This window comes from Buteo buteo, chromosome 5 (genome assembly GCF_964188355.1).
Source record: "Buteo buteo chromosome 5, bButBut1.hap1.1, whole genome shotgun sequence".
NCBI lineage: Eukaryota > Metazoa > Chordata > Aves > Accipitriformes > Accipitridae > Buteo > Buteo buteo.
The window spans coordinates 12142480-12166234 of record NC_134175.1 but is presented as its reverse complement, the minus strand read 5'-3'; the positions used below and the strand labels follow the sequence as shown (position 1 = coordinate 12166234).

General features: G+C 42.2%; 1 protein-coding gene across 1 annotated transcript in view; it reads left to right on the top strand.

Moving 5' to 3' along the window:
* Positions 1-2103: 2103 nt before the first annotated feature.
* The window catches only part of TRPM8 (transient receptor potential cation channel subfamily M member 8), a 44912-nt gene continuing 23260 nt past the window's right edge, over positions 2104-23755 (top strand). Inside the window, exons 1-13 of the mRNA XM_075027842.1 lie at positions 2104-2220; positions 3817-3890; positions 6705-6861; positions 10730-10907; positions 11264-11436; positions 12636-12810; positions 13870-13937; positions 16884-17081; positions 19524-19626; positions 20627-20766; positions 21082-21372; positions 22501-22596; positions 23466-23595. Coding sequence (XP_074883943.1) covers positions 2104-2220; positions 3817-3890; positions 6705-6861; positions 10730-10907; positions 11264-11436; positions 12636-12810; positions 13870-13937; positions 16884-17081; positions 19524-19626; positions 20627-20766; positions 21082-21372; positions 22501-22596; positions 23466-23595 — 1900 coding nt within the window. The remainder of the gene's footprint in view (positions 2221-3816; positions 3891-6704; positions 6862-10729; positions 10908-11263; positions 11437-12635; positions 12811-13869; positions 13938-16883; positions 17082-19523; positions 19627-20626; positions 20767-21081; positions 21373-22500; positions 22597-23465; positions 23596-23755) is intronic.

Genomic DNA, 23755 nt, shown 5'->3' with positions numbered 1-23755 from the left:
AATATCCAATCTAAACCTCCCCTGGCACAACTTCGGGCTGTTTCCTCTTGTCCTATTGCTTGTTACCTGAGAGAAGAGACTGACCCCCACCTCCCTACAACCTCCTTTCAGGTAGTTGTAGAGAGCGATAAGGTCTCCCCTCAGCCTCCTTTTCTCCAGACTAAACAACCCCAGCTCCCTCAGGCTGCTCCTCACAAGTCTTGTGCTCCAGGCCCTTCACCAGCTTTGTTGCCCTTCTCTGGACACACTCCAGCAACTCGATGTCTTTCCTGCAGTGAGGGGCCCAAAACTGAACACAGGACTCGAGGTGCACCCTCACCAGTGCCCAGTACAGGGGGACAATCACCTCCCTGCTCCTGCTGGCCACACTATTTCTGATACAGGCCACGATGCCGTTGGCCTTCTTGGCCACCTGGGCACACTGCTGGCTCATATTCAGCTGGCGGTCGACCAGCACCCCCAGGTCCTTTTCTGCTGGGCAGCTTTCCAGCCGCTCTTTGCTAAGCCTGTGGCGTTGCATGGGGTTGTTGTGACCCAGGTGCAGGACCTGGCACTGAGCCTTGTTGAACCTCATGTGGTTGACCTCAGGACCGTCGATCCAGCCTGTCCAGATCCCTCTGTAGAGCCTTCCCACTCTCAAGCAGATCAACATTCCCACCCAACTTGTTGTCATCTGCAAATTTACTGAGGGTGCAGCTGATCCCCTTGTCCAGATCATTGATAAAGATATTAAACAGAACTGGCCCCAATACTGAGCCCTGAGGAACACCGCTTGTGACTGGCCGCCAGCTGGATTTAACCCCATTCACCACCACTCTCTGGGCCCAGCCATCCAGACATTTGCCTTTTCTTAGGTTTAAATCATTCTTATTGCATGCAGAAGGTGGGAAGGAGGAAGAGGGCTTTTTCTGTGCTCTTCCATCACTTAACAGTGATACAGAGAGTGATTGAGATCCCAGGCATGCTAAAGAATTTGGGGGAAGTAGCTGTGGACTTCTACCACGCACAGTAAAAAACACTGAGTCAATTGTGCTTCCCCTCAACATGAAATGTTTTTCAAAGTATTTTTAAAATAACTGTGAAGCATAAATATACATGTTTTTGTGGAAACTTGCCTTTTTTGTTTTCCAGCTTTGGGGGTTGTGCACATCATGCTCTGTCATTCTATTTATGACTGCAGCTTCCTGCTGCCTGTGCCATTCCTACTTTGTCGAGTGCCCAAGTAAATTGTTTCACACTTGCTAGTTTTTGGATCTCAGAAATTATATGTTTACACAAGGATGTTTCATCAGAGCTGGAGAATGCGTGTTCCTGTGTCTGGGAGGGATGCTTTTTGCCTTTTCCAGTATTATTTTGCAAAGTAACATAAAAGGAATTGAAGTACTTGCCATCAGCTTAAATAAAATTTTGTTCTGTGCTTTGGTGCAAATGAAGTGATGCTCCTTCAGAGACAGAGAGGTCAATACAGGTATCTGCTCCAGAGGGCAACTGAAGTGTGTTTGCTTCCAAGGGTGACTTGTTAACTTTTTGGATTCAATAAACTTTAAATCCACTTACTCTTTGGATCACACATGTTGACTTCCCTTGTTACAGGAGTGGACATTGCTGCAGCTACTCTAAGTTTCTGGCATACTGCCAGACCAACTTCTTTTTACACTGCAGTTCATTTTCTCTGTGATTGAAATGTTTCTTCTTAATATCCCCTTTAATTTGTAAATACACTGGATTAGGGACTGGTCATTGTATATAAAAGCTGAATAGCACAAGTTCGAAGCATGCCCATCAGAGATGGGAAGGGAAAGAGAGTTAAGATATGGCAATGAATTGAATGGGATGGCATATGAGGTATGTTCCTTTCTCAAAGCATGTTGACTTGGAGTTCTTTTTGGAGTGGGGAGAAAAAGAGGAAAGTCTCTTTCTCGTATGAAGTGAGAGAAGATTTTCTCTGAATGTTAGTTTCACATTTTAGGAATCAAGACACTTCCTAATTTTTTATGCTGGATTTGAATAACCTTTCCCTTGCCTTCTTAGGGCACTAATTGTCCTGGCTGTTTTTTATCTAGTGAAAGAAATGACCATTGCTCCTTCATCTCTTCCTCTGCCATGCTCTTTCAGGTTTCTATGGGCACTATGCGACACCGAAGAAACGGCAATTTTGAGAGTTCCAGACTCCTCTATTCCAGCATGTCTCGCAGCATAGATGTGTCTTGCAGTGATGCTGTGAGTATGTGGTACATCCTAGATAAGCTTGGCTGTTAGACCACAGTGGTTATGAACTAGGTCATGTCACAAGGATGACTGATTTGTCAGTTTTCCCTTTATGGAGAAGTTTTCCGAGCCAGTGACCCTTCAAGCAGTAAAGGTGCTTTGTTGACATAGTGAAAGTCTAAGGATGTATTGCATTCCTTTTGATCCCTGTAACTTGTTGTTGCACATTCTTAGTCACTTCCGTTTTTAAATCCTTTTTCATAATTCAGAGACAAATCCTCTGTCTCTGTAAAGAAGAACCCCAACCTCTTCCCACAACTTGATGGCAAAGGCAGACAACATATAATTATGTTAAACATCTCTTTCATGCTGCAATGATTTGCTGATGACAGCGATTGTCTGGCAGATTTCTTGCTTCTGATGGGCTTGCAAGAGGCCTAATGACTAGCTCTTAGGTTTTCAGCAAGTGGTTCCCCCTCCCTTTTATTTTTTTGGTCTTATTTTTTTTGGTCTTGCATCATTGTGGCTTTTACTAGCTAATTATGTTCCCTTCCATTTTCTTTGTTTTGCATATTATACTTTTTATGCTTTTCTACTTGGAATAACTTCCTCTAACTGCTGTTAACTACAAGTGTTCTGTCAAAATGGTAAACTAAACTATAGCAGTATGTGTTCCCTTTTCATCCCAAGCTAAATCTTGGCTTGCAAATCCAAGCTGTGCTTAAAAACAAAAAAAACCCTCAAACCTCCAAACCTTTATCAGCAAGTGAGAATTTTTTTTTGCTTTCCTAGCTTGCAGAAGCAGATTAGGAATGAATTTGCATTTCCCAAGTTTGAAAGCTTCCCCTGCACTTGTGGAGTTTCAAGGTTAATATGAGAGTTAATAGTTAAACAAGCTGGAGAGAATTTGCATTCCACTGAGCTCACATAAAGCATGACTTTAAGTTATTCGGGTGTCCTGCTGGGGTCTTTTTGTGTTGAATTAAAACAGGCCCTACCCAAGAGGATGTTAATGTATTTTTTTTTCCTTCTTCCCTTGGGAAGAAACAGTGTTTGCTATAGTCTTTTAAGCAGTATCTAGACCACTTAACCACTGTTCGAAAAATATTGTCAGTGCTGTCAGTTATTTGGAAACACAGCAATGCATGCAAATGGAAATGCTCTGTAGTCTACAGCTACCTGTATTGTGCCACTGAGTTCAAGTAAGACGTTTTCTATGTGGGTCACTTCGATTAAAAACTGAAATTAAAATAGGTTTTCCAAGAACTTTTAGGGCATCAAATCGGTTTTGCTGTTCAAGATTTTTTTTTTTTATTTGAGGGGGAAACCATACCTTTTGGCTCTTTGTTATATATTGTGCTTGATGAATATAAAAATACTGATATCACATGTTTTTTGGAATGCCTATATGTGATTTTTGGTAGTCTTTCGTGTCCTGTCAACTCCCATCAGTGCTTTCTAGTTGCACCCTACCGTCCACTTTGAGAAAGGACAATTAGGAATTTGCACCAGTTTTCTCTGGTTTTAAACTGACTATGCTGGTACTGAGGTTTCTTCTGTTTTATGAGTTATCAGAAGTAAACTTTTTTTTTTTAAATTATTTTCAAGGATTTGGTCAACTTCATCCAAGAAAACTTTAAGAAGAGAGAATGTGTCTTTTTTACAAAAGACACCAAGTCAATGTAAGCAGATGTTTTTCTCTTGTTTTACAGGCATGGGGGGCTGGGAGCTGAGGGTATTTCTGTGTGCTAAGCCATGTGGCAGAGAGCACACTTTTTGTTTTTTTTGTTAAGAGTCTGAATCTAGCAGTGCAACCTCACCTCAGTCTTGCTTGTACAACTGCTTTCATTGTCACTGCTTATTTGGCTCGTTTGCATATGCCTGGGGTATTCTGCAGTTGTGGTCAAAAAAACTGGAAGTCTTGTGGTCTGACAGGCAGCCTGGAGTGCTTCTCCTAGTTCTAGACCAGTGCTCTCCAAACTATTTTGATTCCATACCCCATCAGTAAGACATTTTTGAGCATACACCCCCAACATATGTTTATTTATAAACTACATACATCTACTACTGTAATAATATTATGTACTTTATAAAACATACACAAAAATAGTAATTTAAAAAGGATGAGATAAAGATGAAATAAACAGTATTTTTATTTTTTTAAAAGTTTATTTAACATATCCCTCACTTTGGAGACCACTGCTCTACACTGTCTGGACTTAGTGTAAAAACTGGAAATATATCAGTTTGGGTTATTCCACAAGTAACTTGATGCAAAACTAGGGGCCTGACCTTCATGCTGACTCTGTCAGCATGCCTTCCAGCAGCTCCGTTAAAGGGCTTTAATATCAAATTCCCTATATGAAACACAATTGTAGCAATATATATGTGCTCTTAGGGATGCAGCACCAGCACTGGTACTGGTGTATAACAGCGTATGTACATATTGGAGGTTTGCGTAATTTAAGTTTTCCTTTTAAACCCAAATCACAAATTCCATGCACAAGCCTTTACAGCAGAGACAGGCAGTCGCTAGGTTTTCCTCAGGCTGATGTTCTCTTAAGATAGGATATTATACTCGCTCCATTTTCAGGCAGAAGTACCTATGCAATGCAAGTTTGAGGACTATAACATTGCCTTTGGTTTTTTGGTAATCTCGGGAGAAATGCAATCAAACTAATGCAGCTGCAGAAGTCCTAATATAGAGCTTTGAGGACTCTCAGTAACCCTGTTCTCCTCTGAAGCTGGGAGGAAAAATGCCTTGGGGAGAGAGAGAGAGAGAAGGAGGGAAATTAGTCTCATTTCAGAAAGTCTTACTTAGGGTCTTCTGCTATGTAAAATGGGATGTCTGGCAAAGGACCAGCAAAGGATGGTAGAGCTGGTTCTTAGCAGCTTCTCTTCCTACAAGCCCACTGGGAAAGCATACTTGCTGGCTTTTTTTGTCTATCTATTTTTAAGGTAAGCTGGTTTCATTTGCAAGTTACAGTGGAGTAGGAGAAACCATATAAGTTTTCTCTCCTTCAGAGAGGCATGCTGTGACTTACCTTTACAGCAATCTTCACAGGAGGGCATTACTCAATCTCATGTTTGCAATCTGTAAGCTAGCTAAAAAAGGTCACTGTAACCACACAAATTAATGTTCTTATCTTAACTCTTTTGGGCAGGTGCTTTTTTTTAATATATAGGTATTATTTTTCTAATCCTGTATATTGCCAAATTGCACAGTGCTGTTAATAGCGTTGTTCTTCGTGCTTTGTCTCCCCATCTACTTCTTTGTGCTGTTAGCAAAATTAACACTGGACAAGAGTTTACCTGATGTTGCTTGTTAACTTAGAGTGTAGGGGCCATGCTTTCTCCCTCCTATTGCTGTTGACATTGCTTACCACACTTGGCTGACTGCAGTTGTCAGTCGATCCTCTCTTTCATAAGCAATGACCCCTTCTCCATGCCCTCTAAGGAAGCAGGGCTATTGTCTATGCAGAAGACTTCTTGGATTGTGCTGCAGCTTTTCCTAGGAAAAGAGTTCTCCTAGCTTTCCCAACTAGTCCTGCGCAACCAAAGTGCAGATTCTTCCTCCCCTTGATGCAATTTCAGTGTTGGTGAGGAGGGCATTGGTAGGGACTACCCACCACGCCATGCAGTGGACGGGTGGTGGTGGTGGAAATGTGCTAGGAACACAGCAACTGCTTGCAAAATCTGCTCAGAGACGAGACATCCATTCCAGCTTGATGTGACTATGTCTTGGGCTTGCTTAGACACCGGTCAGGCCCAGGGTTTGCATGGAAAATGATTACACTTAGTAAGCATCTTAGTGAACTCTTCATATCTGGTTGAGAGCACAAAAAGGGGAAGAAACCATTTTTATGCATCGGGTTAGCAGCAGATGAGGTCACTGCTGGTGGTGTCTGATGCGGGGTCCTGGTACATTTTCTTCGTTTCTGTGCACAGTTGTAGAGTTTCAAATTAAGCTGCTGGTGACCTAACTTCATTTGTGATAATGAAAGAGGTCCCATAGGTAAGACCCATCCAGAAGTGTCAGCTCATCTCTCAGCACAGACTGATTCCTGAGATGTGCTAGACAGAAGCAGATTATAGGGGGAGGAAGCATGATTAGGTGCTGGTCGCAGCTGAGAGTTGGTTCCTCTTAGCTGTTAAATTTGTCACGTAGCAAATCCAAGTAGAGTCCCATGCACAACTGGTTCCGTAGCTCCACCTGCTGCTTGTCTTGTTGTGTTGGTACAACCCTGCTACCAAACTTTGCACTTGATGTGTCTGCTACTGTAGGCACCCTGTATGCTACAAGCTCCAGGTTTGTTGCAGAATAACATTTCTTGGAAATGTCCTGATTGAGCAGAAGTTTTGAAGGTAGTGTCAGCTGTGAAAAATTTCTCTCTCTTGTTCATAAATGTATCAGACCTTTTTTTTTTTTTTTTTTTTTTCTTCCTGTGGTCAGGATGATAACTCTGGGTTTTCATGTCTATTCATTCTCTTTTCAGGGGTAACTTATGTAAATGTGGATACCCTGAAAATCAACATATAGAGGGCACTCAGATTAATACCATTGAAAAATGGAACTACAAGAAGCACACTAAGGAACTTCCTACTGATGCCTTTGGGGACATTCACTTTGAAAACATGGGAAAAAGAGGAAAGGTAAGTGATTGTATTAAGGGTATACGTCAGGCCCCCGTTGGGTTCACTGTATTCAGAGTCCTGAACCCAATGCCAGTGGAAGCCCCTGGAAAGCAGGGAAGGTGAAGCTAAAGTTAATTTTATTCTAATGGGAGTGGAAGGAGTTAGGCTACAAAGGAGACAAGCTGGTTTCTCAAGCCCTGAAAATAGGTAACAAAGAATAATTTCTTCTGTATTATTTGTTTCTTAGGCTGATTATGGGAGTGAAAAGAGGCTATCTGTTTCCAGGCATGGCAGAAGATTGGGTGAATGAGGGTGATGCTCAATTATTATTTTCCCTTTTTTAATGTAGCTAGTTTTATTGTAATTGGCCTGTGATACATTCTGAAGGTCTTGAGCTGGGAGAAAATAATTTTAAACTAGATCTGTGACGTCTCTCACTGGGACTCTGTACCCTGGCTATATCAGTGTGCAGTTATAGTGGCTGTTTTGTGGTGCCTGTTTATAGGGAAATGTTATGGTGTTGAGGAGCCACTTAGTATCCTTTTACCCATCTTTAGTGGTGAATCCAACCTGATAAGCTCAAGTGCCTGAATGATCAAGCTCCTGATGAAGATGCTTTGCTCCTGACTGTCTGACTTTAACACCAAGACACAGCTGTTTTTTGGAACATTGCACCTCTCCAGTGTGGACTAACTTACGCTTTAGAAAGAAAATAGTGTGAGGGTGAGCACCAGTGCAACTCTTGGGACAGAAGCATGTGTAACACATGCAGCAGGATCCATGAGGTGATAACAATAGGGATTTCATATCTGTAGTGATGTAAGACCTTTCTTCAGCGGACCTGTACTCTTCAGTGCAGAAGCAGCACGTGCCTGCTTGCTACTCCATAAAATCATCACTCATGCTTTGTAATGGCTTTAAAGTTCCATGTCATCCAACACCTGCCTACAGAGCTTGCTGACCTATATTCCTTTCCTCCCTAGCTGTTCTATGTGCAGATCATTGCAGTGTGCAGATGTACAGTGCTCTTTTCCATGCAGTCGTATCTTAGGCCGTGGAGTGGACACTCTGAAGGATATTGTGGGATGTTCGAATGCTTGTGTCCCACACCCTCATAGAGTAATTTTGTTTGGAAGGGCTTTCCAGAGGTTTCTAGCCAAAACTCTTGCTCAAAGCATATCCACATAGATGAGCTTGCTCAGGCCCATAACCAATTGAATATTGAGTATTTCTCAGGGTGGGGATCCTACAATGACAGTCGGTTCAAGAGGGGTGTAATATATCAGTGGAACTTCAGAGGTTTCATTCTGCTTGGTGGTTTTTTTTCCTGTGTTTTTCCTTGGTGTGGAGACAATGGAGAGGAGGAAAGAAGAAAATAGCTGATGTTGCTGCTTCTGATGATTTATACTGATACTGTGTGAGGAGTCATATGTGGCTGAGCTCATCTTCCTCTTCTAAATGACTGATATTTACCACCAGTGCAGCTTGCTTGAGACAATCAAAATAAATGAGGAAAAATCAGAGCATGCCATGTAAATTAATTGGGTTTGTTTTATGCAAAGTAGCAGAAACAAGAGGCATTTTGGTGGGAAATAAGACTGAAGGTTTTGAATCACGCTTAAACAAATTGAAGTACTTCAAATATTTCTTGATATGCACATTTTAGCTTCATACTACTGTGTTGTAAGCTGCTGTGTATCTTTACTGAAAGAAGAAACGGTTCACTTTACTGCAACATTTCTGAGTTCTCAAAGCTTAAATGTTTTTTCCTCAGGTTGTGTCCCCTTTCCCACCTTGGAAATCAGTTTGCGTGCCCACAGTTGTTTCATGAGGACTCTCAAGGCCACTGCGCCTCTGTTTCAGAGCATACTTTGTTCTAATACTGCATTTAAGTCTCCTAATCCACCTCATCAGCACATTGGCTGGAATTACATCTCTATTCCACATTTTCATTCCCTATACAGCAAGGCACCTGCTGATCTTAAACATTGCAAAATAATTTCTCTTGATCCTCATGCAAAGCGGGGAGGACTTCAAACCCAAGGTAACCTAAGAATTTCTGATTATTATCAGTGAAGGATGGGAAGTTTTATACCCTGCATCGTGCTTTTTAGGACAGACAAGTCCTAAAAAGTTCTGAGCAGAAATATTAAATGTGAACAGACCAATAAAACCTCTACACTTCACAAGTCGTGCTTGTGCGCTCTTTTTTTCTGCAGTGTTGCTCAGATCGTGTAACATCCAAGAACACTGCAGTTGCTGTATTTAATTTCTGGTAGCCATCAATCTGAAAAATGCTTCTCTTGAATACCTTTCTGAGTTCAGCTACTGAAACACTTGGCATCGCCTGTGTTTGAGGGTTGGATCGGTCGTGGTTGGGGTGCACCAGCCGGCTGTACCAGGAGATGGCACCGTTGCACCTCGGAGAAAAAAGTGTCTGAACCGAGGGGTTCACCCGCTCGAGTAGAGCCTTGCCAAGGACTCGAGGTGTCAAGCGCCAGATGTATAGTTGCTGGTACATTGAATGAAACTTAGGTGTAACTGGAGTGTGTTTGCAATTATATACTGTGTTGGTGTATAGAAGAACGAGATCGGCTCTACGGGCAATTCAGCTTCAGCATCTTTTACTTGGTACTTGCTTTATATAGATGAAAACAACAAGTCATTCAACTGGAAACCTTAACTATTGGTGGAACAAAGGGAGTCATACAGTTACAAGATACTTTGTGTATCATAGGGTTTAGGATGAATGCCTTCTAACTACAGAGCTAACAAGATTTGCTGTGGGGATGGCTTACCAGCTCTGTGAAGCAGTTAATTTTTCTGGCAGGCTCCCCCTCTCCTATGGGGGACCCTCTCCTGAAAAACACCCAAGGCTTCATGTGGCTGATGCTTCTTAGAGCAGAAGTTGTGGGAGTCCCTTAGCTCTCCTGTGTAGCTGCTGAAGCCTGCTAGACTTCCTCTGTGATGTGCTGTTCTGAGCCAGATGCAATAACTACTCCTGGGAACCTGTCCTGGAATAGATGAATGTGTTCTTTTGTTCAAGTTAAATACCTCTCAAGATATGGACATTTATTCCTCAAACTAATCCCTTGATTTTGCTCTCCTGCAAATACTGAGCAATCTGTACAAAATCCCCTGTGATCCAGGTCCAAGTTACTCCTTTTCATCCCCTGCTATGGGTTGTATAGCCACGACTGTCTTCCAAAAGCCCATCATACTAAACTACTAAAGGTGAGGAAATTGCAAAGGGGCTCTGGAATAGCACAGCAAGAAAAAGCCAGAGAGCCTTTTACATAAATGGAGACATAGGTCCATCTGAAGCTAGATTATCTAGCGTGCTTTTTGGCATCCTCATACAGTGTTCAAGCTTTACTACACATTTGATAAAGTTCTTATGTGTTATACTTAAAATGCTGTTATGGGTATGTGTTATGATAGGGACACCACACACGTGGAGCCTGGAATTTATAGTTTATTAAGGTTTTAATAGTGTAATCAAAATATAACTGTGTTTATTATTAGTTCGCTTACAACAACGCTATCACTAATCCTTTATCTAAGCTACAAATAACATTGTTACAGTTAAAATTGTTATACCATAAACTTCCTGGGTGTTGTGTTCATCCTTCCAATGTTCCTCTGAATCCCAAGGTCAGTGCTCTTGCCTTCCTCTAGTGGAAGATGGATTGGGTGCCTGATTGTAGGGGGAGGACAAAGATGCTTTAGAGGAAGAAACAAAGACCTCATCATCACTTCACCTTTTGTCTACTGGCTGTTGGAATAAGACTGTACATTAGAGAAGGAAAATGCAATTCCCAATCTGTTGCCAGCTATCACTATTCATCTCTTGCTACATTTGTTCTCTTCTTTTCTCTCACCCAAGTACATCCGTTTGTCATGCGACACAGACTCTGAAACACTCTATGATCTCATGACCCAGCATTGGCACCTGAAAACCCCTAACCTTGTCATCTCTGTCACTGGGGGCGCAAAGAACTTTGCGCTCAAGCCTCGGATGCGCAAGATATTCAGCAGGCTGATCTACATTGCCCAGTCCAAAGGTAAAGACCTGCATATGTGTCTGTACTATTTTATTGCTGAATAATACTGTTGGAGAGGTTGCAGCTCAAAGGGTCAGCAGGGAAGCAGAGCATTCGGTTTGTTTCTGCTTGGCTGGTGCACTTGGGGCAAATGTGACCTCACAGTTTGGAAGTAATGGGGTTGAGAGCTAGTCATCAGATGCCCATGATAATGTAAGGTAAGTTGTGTAGCATATCTTTTGTATTTAATTGAAGAATAAATGCCTCTTCTGAGGTAAGGTCTTGAGAGGGGATTGGGTGGTTGTATCTTAAAGGTAATGCATTGGCAGGGTGGGTGTTCTGCTACATTCCCCCAGTTTATTGGATGTTGTCCCCAGGGGCCTGGATTTTCACAGGAGGCACGCATTATGGGCTGACGAAGTACATCGGGGAAGTGGTCAGAGACAACACCATCAGTCGGAGCTCAGAGGAGAATGTGGTGGCTATTGGCATAGCAGCCTGGGGCATGATTTCCAACCGAGAAAGTCTGATTCGCAGTGGTGATAATGATGTAAGAAACATGTACAGGTTGGTGGGGAAACAGAGAGGAGGCTTGGCTGTCAATTATACAGATTATGTCTCTGACTGACTGCTGCTCTCAGCAATAACAGTATCTGTGCGAGGCTGCTGCTCTCAGCTATGTGATGACCGAGTTGAGTGGTCAGTCAAGCTCTGCTTGTACGTCTGGCACAGCAGACCTCAGCAGAATGCTTTCCAGTGCAATGTTTGTGTAGAAGCATATCTGCCTACTTAGCCTCACCTACTGTGTCCTAAACAATTCAACCTGGGGCCAGCTTTTCTTCAGTGTACGTAGCAGTGAGATGAAACATCAGGTGCTCTACCCAGAACAGGAGGAAACTAAAGTGTTCTCATGTTCAAGATGGTTGTGCACATCGGGCCTGGTGGGGAGAATTTCAGCTGTGTGCTTAGCGTGTCCATGTGGAAGTTCAGCTGCTCTAATTTCATGTCAGGCATTGCATTAGGGAACAATCTCTTTCACGGTTATTCTAGCTGATGTGAAATCCCTACACACTCACCCATAGTGGGGATTCCCATGAACTAAGTCACATTGTGCCTGCTGCTGCTGTTGAGGATCTTGCTTATTGATAGTATTGTCCTGTCTGTCAGATACACTGGCATAGTTCCCCTTGTCTTTTTTCCACTAGACATTATAGAACATGTCTAAAAAACATCCTGCTAGATAAATAAAACCAGTTTAGTTTACTGTGGGCTCTAAGAAGGTTTGAGGATTGAACGAGGTGATCTCAAGAGGTCCCTTCCAACCTAAAAAATTCTGTGATTCTATGAGGTGTTGAAAGTAAGATTGCCACAGATTTAATGTTGCTGGTGGCTGAAGGAAGCATGCATTGCTTAACAGGATATCTGAAAGAGCTAAACTGTTGCAAATAACTTCCACTGTTCCATTGGCTGAAGTGAAGTTATGAGATGATCATCGCAAACCAGGCTGCTCTTGTGGAAAAAAACCCCTTTATCTGCAAATATTTATGCTGTGCTCTTGTATGGCATTTCTTTCACTGTCTTCTGCTGCTGTTGAGACTGCCAGTGAGCAGTGTCTTGAGTCAGGAAATTGACTCCTAAATAATGAGGAATAGTTGGTGCCTAGGGGTTCAGCTGTCACTGGCTTGTCCTTGGAGGCTTGTGCATGCTCTGCCCTTGGATCTCTGTTCAACGCTGTACTTGCGCTTCTAGGGGTACTACTTGGCTCACTACATCATGGATGATCTCAAGAGAGACCCCCTCTATTGCCTGGATAATAATCACACCCATCTCTTACTGGTTGATAATGGCACCCATGGGCATCCAACAATAGAAGCAAAAGTACGAACTCAATTAGAAAAGTACATTTCGGAGCGGGTTATCCCAGGTAGGTGTGGGTGCCAGGTTGAAGACCTCCTTCTACTTAGTTCTTGCATGCTTTGGGGCTGACGCACAGTGATTTTTTTAGGAACAAAAGACTAGTGGTAGCATCCCTTGGATGCTGAGCTGGAAGGGATGTGTTAACTGCATTGCATCTTGAGCACTTTCAGGAACAACCAGCCCTCTTCAGAGCAATTCCCCTCCTCTCATCTTCCTTTCTTTATGTGACAATAGGCCTTTGTGGGACACAGCAAATGATCCCTTTCAGCCATACATCCCTTCCCTCCCTTCCTGATGGGCTATCAGTTGGAAGCTGACCCTTCTGCATACTTCTCACCTGGGACTGAATTCCAGGTAGCTGAAGCACAACTACACAGGAGCTGAAATTAGGCTTTTCCCAAAATATTGTTTTGTGATGGTGATGGATCCATTTGCAGCCTGCTCCTAAAAAATTTCTTTCAGCCCCTTCTTTGCTAAAATAGAAAGAAATCAAAAGCCTTGATGAGAAATTCTTAGTTAAAGTATTTTTTGGATTTTTGTTGGTTTTTTTACTGTGTATCTCAGCTGAAGCATACTTGCTGTTAGTCATGACGAAGCACCCAGAGTCATTATGAAACTTGGTATGTCTCTTAAACACTAGCTTCTAGAGTTATGGGATTCTTAGCTTTCCTTCACAATTGAAAATGTGAAGTCAGAGGTTCTGAATCTTCAGCTTGTGATAAGAACCTTGCACCTAGACTCAAAATGGTCAAAGCAGTAGGTAAATACAATAAAATCATGTTTTAGGGACTTTGGAGCTAGTAAAAATTATGATTATTAGGAGGAAAAAAAGCATCTGTTGGAGAAGGGTATCTGAAGCCACATATGCAGAATGTTAGGCAAAACTGAGTTTTCATTAAAAACAGGAAGAGCTGTTAATAGATTTGGCAAAACCAGCAGTAAACTAGTATCAGAGCGTTTGCATGAACTGCTTGGAAATTCTTTCATTGTACTTGTGAAAAATAACTTGTTCAAACTGCATTGGATTGAATCTTTTTTCTTTTTTTTCTTTTGGCATGTTTCACAGAATCTAATTATGGTGGGAAGATTCCAATTGTGTGTTTTGCCCAAGGTGGAGGGAAAGAGACTTTGAAAGTAAGTTTATTTCTTTTACTTATTTCCAGGAGTGACAGTAGGGACATTGCTCTGATATTTAAGACAGATTACTCCACAAACAACTTGATATACAGTCCTATTATTTACTGGAGCTTGTCTAGCACTTGCTATAGAAAGACCTTGCTTGCAATTGCATTTAAGCTTATGAAGTTTATTTCAGTTAAAATTTTCTGTGCAAAGTTTCTACCTCAAGCTGACATCCTGGAAAACTGTTGGCTGGGACAGTTCAGTTATCTCAGTTCCTCCGTAACAAATGCAGCACAAAAATGTTTGTTTCTTGTGTTTATTTGAGCAGCAATCAGAAGAGTCTTTGTCAACCATGGAGCTCTTGATCTTTTTTATACAAATTTGCCTAAACTTTGGTTTGGGAAAACTTGGCTTGCCCATGCTCAGTGGAGATTAGTGCTTTCTTGTAATATACAGGGAAGATCAGCTGTGCTGGAGATACTACATCTCAGAGCTTGCTTGAACTGTCTTGTGATTGCTGCTCCTGAGAACTGTGGGCTGCACCTAGTTTAAATCTAGGCAGCTGAGCAAGGCAGGAGGACTCAGCTGACTGCCCCTTCTAAGCCTAGATGGGGAGGGAGCAGGCATCACCTTCAGATAGATGACAGGTAGGAGGAGGATGAACAGAACAAAGAAGGCAGAAAGAAGTTTCTTGAAACAGGATGTCTAACTGGCGCTTAGGGAAGGGGAAAAAAGAGATGACTTCTAGATCTATCTTAGTGTTAAATAACAGGGTTGTTACTTCCCCCTCCACATTGCAAGAATGAAGATGAGAGGCCTGACTGAGGAGGGTGTGACTGAGGGAGCAAAGGGACCTGGCACCCGGGAATTAAAGTGAGGGGATGTGCAATCAGGCTGTGTGGGAAGGGAACAGTAACAGTGAGGAGAGATGGTTCTGACTGAAGAGCTGATGTAGCCTGGGCTGAAGGACCTTGAGAAAGAGCAAGAAAAGGAGCTGGATTTTGCAGGAGGGTAGGATACAATGAAGAGAGTGTGTCAGTGTTTGAGTTAGTAAAATTGAAGCAGGGTGGTATTTCTAATTATTTCTTTTGAAGAGGTGATCTTAGTACTACCTGTTCTGACAGAACAGAGCTATGCTGTTAATATTAAGGCTAATCAAACTATTTTGCTTGTCGGGATGATAAACAATGGGAATTCAAAGCACAGCCTCTGTCACCACTTCATTGCTAACATTTATCAATTAGTATGAACCACTCTGAAATTTCAGATCATTATCCCAGCCTCCCTGTATGTTTTCTGCGTGTTTTGGTTCCATTCACATGATTAATTTTAGCTTTTCCCACAGGTAGATTGTGGGCAAATACAGATGCAGAGTTCAATGTGTTAATCAGAGGTCTTAAGTTGAAATGAAGCATCCATTCAGGTTCTAGAGCAAAGCTTTGCTGAAAAGGACATGTTGAATACGCCCATCTCCTTTTAGCTCCAAACTGCCAACATTTAAGAGAGGATTTGGCCATCGCTGAAGAAGCTGTTTCTATATGCCATGCGGTGTAGTTAGTTGGGCAGCCTTATGGTTACATGTATATTATGGAGAGATCTCAAACCCACTGTTAAGAAATGATACATAACACGGACTTACTAGCTATCTAATCAGAATGAATAAAAGCCTCGTTAAAACAAATGCATAATTCCTAGCAAGAGCTTCCTCTGAAAAGTAACTGGATGATAGTCCAATTAAGGGTTCAGGCCAGTCTCCTGGCTATTTATCAGTGTTACTAGTACACAGAGACATCTGTGTCTGCCTTCTTGCTCATTTGTAGGTGAAGCCCTTTTCTCAAAGTGTAAATTGAGTCTCTGATCAGCCCAAAGTGACACAGCAGGTTCCATGCTCTGGATGTCTGTCTTTGCCATACCTTGGTCTTAGCGGTGTTAGCCAGGAAAGACTCCCTCTTTCTCAGCTTGTGACTGGTCAATGATGACAGGAATCAGCTTTGGCAGAGGAGAAGTAAAACTGTTTCAGGCTTCTGTTTTAAACTCCCTGTGATGTAAAACATGCACTTTAGTTGGACCCTTCTTAAGAAAACCACTTTGATCTAGTTGGTAAGAAAAAACATATTGCATTTATCACGGACCCGCTATCCAATTGACAGGAGTAACGTGCTCACAGTTTTGATGACTCCACGTTGATTTTTTTTTTGTTCTCATGAAACTGCATCTTCAGATAGCTAATAGATATTCTGTCTTTCCAGTGGTTGATGATAACTTGCACTGACTCCTTTTGTACGATTTGCTGGCAGGCAGCTTATATTCTGATGACAGTGTTCTAAATGGTAGTGATGCAAATGAAATAAATGTATCCAGTTGTGTCTTTGCAACAGGAGGTCTAATGGTCCTTCCATCATTATTTCAGGCTTTTTTTTTTTTTCCCCCCCTTGCTGATGAGCTGTGTACAATATTGCTGTTTGAGAAATCACATAAGCAGCTACTTGGAGACATTCAGTAACATTGGAGTTCAGTGTTCTCATGATGCTACAGAAGTGATCTCTATGTAAGACTGCTGCTTGCATCTCCAGCAAATAAAGCCAGAGCCCTTGTACTCAGCTGTGGTGTTACTTGAGCAATGCTGCGCCATAAAACAGCAGTGACTGTAGCTAGGCAATGTTGTAATGTGTCCTGAATGCCATTTCCACTCAGCAATTTTCCTGATCTGCTAATCAGCTCTAAAATTTGGCAGATGATGATTTCTGTCCCTCAGTTTTTATGGGGCTCTTCACAGCCCTCTGTTTTAAAGAGTTGTCATTTAAGGGTATCAGTGGGTAGTAATAAAAATACTGGTGTGGACCATGGGTTTCTGTTTTTCTCGCCTAACCTACAAGTGCTAGGCTTTCTTACTGAATAGTAGGCTCTAATAACACAGTCATGCTTCAAGTGATCACCTCTTCCTCTCTGGCTCCCTAGTCTATCAATGTGGCCATCAAGAGTAAGATTCCCTGTGTTGTGGTGGAAGGCTCTGGCCGGATTGCTGATGTTATTGCTAGCTTGATGGAGGCAGAAGGCACTCTTGCTTCTTCATGTGTCAAGGAGAGCTTGCTCAGGTATCTGCCTCGCACCATTTCAAGGCTCTCAGAAGAGGAGACTGAAAGCTGGATCAAATGGGTAAGTGCATGCTACTGCAGGGAGCTAGCAAGGCTGAAAGTGGGAGAAGGGTAGAGGAAACAGAAGGTCAGGAGCGGCTAGTGACTTCCAAATCAGGGATCTTGCTATCTGGTGATACCTATAGGATGTGTGGGGCTCCTTGCCATGATATATCCGGGGGGATTTAAAAAAGAAAAATTCCAAACTCTTGTAACTTAGAGGAATTGGAACAGAAGGAGTGGGGGATTGCAATCTTTTGGAAAGGCAGCACATGTCTAGGCACAAGAGAGCTAAGACCAAATGTTTTGTAACTGCTCCCTGGATGCTTGCAGTTCCTCTGGAGCACTGGCTGCTGGATGTGTCTCTTGGCTGATGTGCTGATTGGTGTTGCAATTCCTTTACGTGCTTTGTGAACGTGGAGAAATTGGGTATTTGCTGAATCAAGCCTCAGACTGCTAAATGCTGCTGAATTGCTCAGAGGCAAAGGGTTATTGCTGTAGTGACCACAGACTTCCAAACTGCAGCAATTCTACTTCAGGATTCTCTTATTGTCTGTCTTCCTGCATCCCTTAAGATATTGGGCAGGACAGATTTCTCTTACAGACTAGGAGGGGGACATTTAGGACTAGAGGCTTACTCGGTCAGTATTTTGCCACAGCAGCATCCCTACAGCATCTCCACTGGGACTCTGTTAGTGTGTGTACTGTGTACATGGGATACAGTTGAAGGTACAACACTGTACATAACACCAGCAAATTCTTCTTTTGGTTTTGTTTGCCTCTTTGACCAGAGGTAGAGCCTTCAGGATGTAGCCACCATTGTGATCCCATATGTAACTGTTTATTACAAGAGTGGTTTTTGGAGACTGGGAAAGCTGGAGAAGTAAGGAGAGCATCTGCTATCTTAGAATCATAGAATCATTTCGGTTGGAAAAGGCCTTTAAGATCATTGAATCCAACTGTCAATAGAATCATAGAATCATTTAGGTTGGGTTGTTTGGGCCAGTTTCGGGAAACTGTTGTAACTCTTTGGTTACCTGACTTTGGGTGGACCTGTTTTTGGTATACGTCTGCTCTCCTTATTTGGGACAGAAAAAAATGTAGCTCCAGAAAAGTCTTACTGTTCTGTTATTTTTCAGAAGTCTTAGTTCCAAGAATGCTTCAGCTCAGTGAACAATCCATTAACTTGAGCTAATTGACTTTCTCAATTAACTGCCCAATACTTTATCCTGGATTCTGATTCTGTTTTGCTTTCTTGGTTAATTATTTCCTACCCACGCTCACAGTGGGGAGCAGGGAGTGGGGAGTGATTGCATATTCAAACTTCAGTCAAAATTCATAATGGGGGATGGAAAATGTTGCTTCCTGTACGCTTAAGGCCTCTTCTCTCAGCTTTCCATGCCCTGCCCTTAACTTTTTCTTTTTTAAATGAATGTACCATTGCAAGTTGTTTGCAGGCCCCAGAGAGGAATTCAGACACTCAAACTTTTGTGTGTATTTTCTATGATATAAACCAAGCAAAGCTTGTGAAGTTTAAGCAGCTATTGTTTCTGGCAAGGCCTGACTCAAATCTCTTGGTTGGAGCTTGGCAGAGTGAGTCCATGGATCAACCTGCAAGTTCCACTGGACAACCTGCTCCACTTGACCCTGTTTGAGCAGCGGGATCTGCAGACCTATCTTCCAACCTCAACAATTTTCTGCTTCTGTAATAAGAAGCTTACAGGAAAAATGGCAGGAATAGGGCATGGTCTTTTGCAGAGACAGTCCTGCAGAAACCACGTCTGAACTTGCACTTTGAGCCTGGGGACTGTGACATCCAAACCTGAAGAGGAAGAACTGCCCTCTGAGCAGACCATGACCCTCTGGTTTCTAGAAGGAGCTCTGCACTCGGGAGTGTGGAGCTGCTGAAGGCAGTTTTCCCTGTTTGGTCACCTGGCCACACTCCTCACAGCTTCTGCTGAGCTGCCTTGGAGTGTACCTCCTCCTGCAGTCAAGAATGGCTAAGATTATTTGTTTTGTATGTGCTAGAATGAAAGTAACTTTATAAGGCTTGGTTATGTGAGAAATGGTCTCTGGTTTTGACAAAGCACAGGGAGGTAGAAACTGTTCTCTAATGAACTGCTAGACATTTGTTGGAAGTTGTGCTGTCACGTCTGTTTTTTCTTTCTGAGTAGTTTCTGATTACTGAGATCATATCTTTTTGGTTATGATATTCTGCATAGGGGAATCACAGTTAGTTGCTGTATGCTCAGAGGATAATTAATCTTGTACTTTGGTGGCTTTAAAATAAATCTCATTATCTACTTTGATCTGGACTCGATTAATTTTTAACTGTATGTGGAAGTAGGACTGATGAGAAGCAGTTTTGCTACGATGTGATAGGAAATTTCTTTTAAAGGTGATCTAGGAGATCAACTACTAAACAGCCTAGATTGCTTTCAAATGGAACTTTTCCTTTTTGTAGATCAAAGAAGTCCTTGAGAACCCCCATTTACTGACAGTTATCAAAATAGAAGAAGCTGGAGATGAAATTGTGAGCAATGCTATTTCTTTTGCTCTGTACAAAGGCAAGTAATTGTTTTTCTGTTTTGCTGTTTTTGGGGGTTTTTTTGGTTGTTTGGTTGTTTTTGTTATTGTTGTTGTTTTTGGGTTTTTTTTATAGATGGGAAAAGATGGCTATTTATATTCTAGAACAGCCTTCCTTAGAGCAGTGCCATCTCTCTAGAGTTAAGCTCCTGCCACGGTGTGGAGCTTGTCTTCATCTGAAGTGGTGTGGACAGGCTACAGCAGCATTATGGGATCTGTTAGTGTGGGTGAGATTGAAACCCAGTCCAGATAATTGAGAAGGCATTTAGCAGAGGTTTGTGGATGCTGGGATAGCATCTCTGAGTAGCAGCACACAAGTATGCAACACAACAGGGAGTCAGGAAGCCAAGCAAAGGATCTTTTCTGGTTATACTGCAGAAGTGGATTACTCTGCATCCTGCAATGTAAAATCAAGTGTCTTTTGTTATATATGTGGATTGAAGAGGTTTGACTGGCATTCAGCAGGGAGAGAAGTATCCAGTTAATGAACAGTCAATGTGCAGGGCTGCTTCCTAACTCTTTCAAATCCCAGTAACTTGCTACCGTTGAGTAACTCGGACCGGGGCTCTCTGCTACTGCAGCAGAGTAGAACTGGTACTCAGTGAAAGTTGCTGGGCTGACCTCATTTTCCTGTCTGTGCATAGAGAAAGCTTATGAACATTACAGCTTGTCATGACACTTCTTATGTAGGGCCCCACTGGGAATCCTGCAGAATTTGTTTTGTGTAGAGGATGCAGGACACTGAGGAGCCTGAAGGAATTGTGCTGATTTTGGTTGATGACATGCTCCTAGCATCTTGTTTGGTGCCTATGTTGGACCATAAACATGTCTCTAAGCCTCCAGCATCCTCTAAAACTCAATCAGGAATATGCACATGAGTCTGGGGAGAGGCATTTGATAGGGGTCTTGTCAGGTAGAGTGTGAAAAGCAGAGATGAATAACTATGCTAAGAGGCTCTTTTGTCTCTGGTCTTTTACCTAGAGGATTGTTCCTTCTCTGCAGCTTTCAGCACCAATGAACACGACAGAGATAACTGGAATGGGCAGCTGAAGCTGCTGCTGGAGTGGAACCAGCTGGACCTGGCCAGTGATGAGATCTTCACCAATGACCGAAACTGGGAGGTACAGACCACTTGTGTCTGAGTACAGTGACATGGGGCAGGGGAGCAGTGGGAAGAGAGACATTGTAATAGCAGCCACTAGCTCTGTACCCCAACCTCTGTGATAATCAGAAAGAGTGTCTAGTCCTCCTTGCACTGACATCACTGATTGCAAAGGTTATCTGCCTCTGCCAGAAGGACTCTAGGCCATCCAACAAAGGCAACTGCATACAGAAAAAACTGATTCTGTTGAAAATGTGGCAGTTAGCCACATGTGTCAGGCCCTTAGGTAAGCTTTACATGTCTCGTGCTCCCTAATATTTGCTTTTCTTCCTAGTCTGCTGACCTACAGGATGTCATGTTCACAGCCCTAGTGAAAGACAGGCCCAAATTTGTCCGTCTCTTCCTGGAAAATGGCTTGAATCTGAGGAAGTTTCTTACCACAGAGGTCCTTAGAGAGCTGTACACAAACAACTTCAGCAGCCTGGTGTTCAAGAACCTGCAGATTGCAAAAAACTCCTATAACGATGCACTCCTCACATTTGTGTGGAAGATGGTTGAAGACTTCCGAAGAGGTCTTAAAAGAGATGACAAAAATAGCAAGGATGAGATGGAGATACCTCTTTCGGTAAGCGTTGAACAGTTTGATTCCACTGTGTGTCCCCTGAAAGGAAAAAACAAAAATTAAGTTTTGTTTTTGGTATAGCAGGATTTGCTTTAACAGTCTCAGCCTTGTTTTATGATTAACGTATTGCCCCATTTTACAAATGCATGTAACGGTCATTTAACTACAAGAAAAATGGGTGAGTTTGGGTGTGAGTTAAAATATTTTCTATTAGAGCAATCAATGCTCTAGTTATGCTTGTAATTTATACCAATATAAATTCAGAGTCTGGTACAGAGGTGCCAGCTGGGCATGAGGAATTCGGACTCTTATATTTTGGTACAGACTCTTGTATCTTAAACCTTGCTTGTTGCAAGAGTGTCAAGCATCTTCTGGACTTTATTTCACTGTCAGGTAGAAGCAGACATAGTTATCACAGCACAGTAGGTCCAAACATCAGATCCAGATCTGAATTTAAAAACTGGAGCTTGGGCATCAGATAGGAAACCTCTGAAATCAGTTGTAGACTTCAGAGATGCAATGCAACACATGAGACATTTGGGGGAAGCTTGGTTTAAAAATTCTGGCTAGCTCTGAGAGTTTCCACCAAAGCTTGTGGTTAAAAGTTTTGTTGCTCAGGAGACATTTTGTGATGGCTTTGCTGTCGCCAGTGCTAATTGCTCTAATGCAAAGATTGTGGTATAGAAATTCCTCTTTGTTTAAGTTTTTGTGAAGTTTAGGGACTTGCTTAAACACAAAAGGCATATTGGTATAAAGTCAGTATTCCTTTTAGAGGATGTTAATCTGTGTTCTCTAAACACCAAACCAAGCTGTGAATGAGGCTATCTGAACTGCATGGGTTAAGGCAGAAAGTGACTGTGACCCAAATATCCTTTCATGCCAACTTCAGGAAAAACAGGGAGGCTGATTCTTCCACATCAAATAGTAAAATATAAGGCTTTAATGTAAATATAAAATATAACCTAACTTACAGTAGTGCGTGACAAGTGCCAGGTAGCTGACAGAGAGGATCGGTGGGTTGGCTGTAAAAGAAAGAAAATATGAAAATAGGAGAATGGCAGGCTAGGATTTATTCCAGTTGAAAACAGTTTGATGAGCTCAGGACTGAGGAGTTGTTGCTCTTTCTTTCAGGATGAGTGTCCTATCACAAGGCACCCCTTGCAAGCTCTGTTTATTTGGTCAGTTCTTCAGAACAAGAAAGAGTTGTCTAAAGTCATTTGGGAGCAAGTAAGTTGAATTCTCCTTTATTTCTCTCTGCAAACAGTACGTTGGTGTTCCTTCTCTTTGTTTTGTGGGCCTTTGAAGGCTCTGCATCCATCTTCAAGCACAAACCCACAAGAGATAATTGCTAGGCGATTCAGTAAGTAGGTTTAATATTACCCATTTTGTGTTTGGGTGTGGATTTCATACTTTTATTTCCTAATGTCACGTGTGAGTCAGCCAGTCCAAACTAACATGTACCTGTAGTTGTATGTTCTCATCTCTGTTCAAGCTTGGATGCTGAGTTCCCACCCATTCCACAATATGGATGTGTTCTGATCCCAGGTATTTGATTGAAATCCATTTCTAATTTTAATTAGACAGTACATTTAGTGATGATTGTATCAAATACATAATTCGCAGGCTGTAAATGTGAGTCTAATGCAAGCAAAGCTAATGCATGCTCCTGTTCACATTGGTCTTCATGTCCAAGAAGACATGAAGCACTGAGTGCTTCTTCCCTGTACATATAGATTCCATTTGAATGGAATGGACTAACATAGTCTGGGCAGTTCTGGGTACACCCAACTGGTCCAGACTGGTGGACAGTGAAAATGGTAGTGTAGCTCATGGCAGAGCAGACCATCTTTGGTGAATCTTCAGCCAGAGATGCAAAGCTGATATATAACTATTAAACACAAGAACTTTTCAGACTGGTCACAAAGTTGTTATCAAACCAGTACACTGACGGTTACCATTTGTTTTGTGGAACTGGATTTTCATTTGCCAGTCCTGACTGGGAACTGAGCAGCTGCAAAAAAAGGGGGATAATTTTTAAAGGATGTATCACATTCCCTTTGCAGAGGGCTTTGCATGACTTAACTCTCTCTCCATAGACCAGAGGTTGCACGTTGGCAGCCCTTGGGGCCAGTAAGCTCCTGAAAAGCATGGCAAAGGTGAAGAATGATATAAATGCTGCTGGTGAGTCTGAGGAACTCGCTAATGAGTATGAGACAAGAGCGGTAGGTAAGTGCCTTCTTTAAGTCCTTTAGAAATTTAATGAGAGGGGTGAGAGATCAGTAAACTGTTTCCTTTCTTGGAACATTACTTGTTTTAATGGTCTCCAGGTCTAGTGTGCACCAATGATTGCATAGTGATATTTTTATTTTGTGCAAAGCAAAACTGA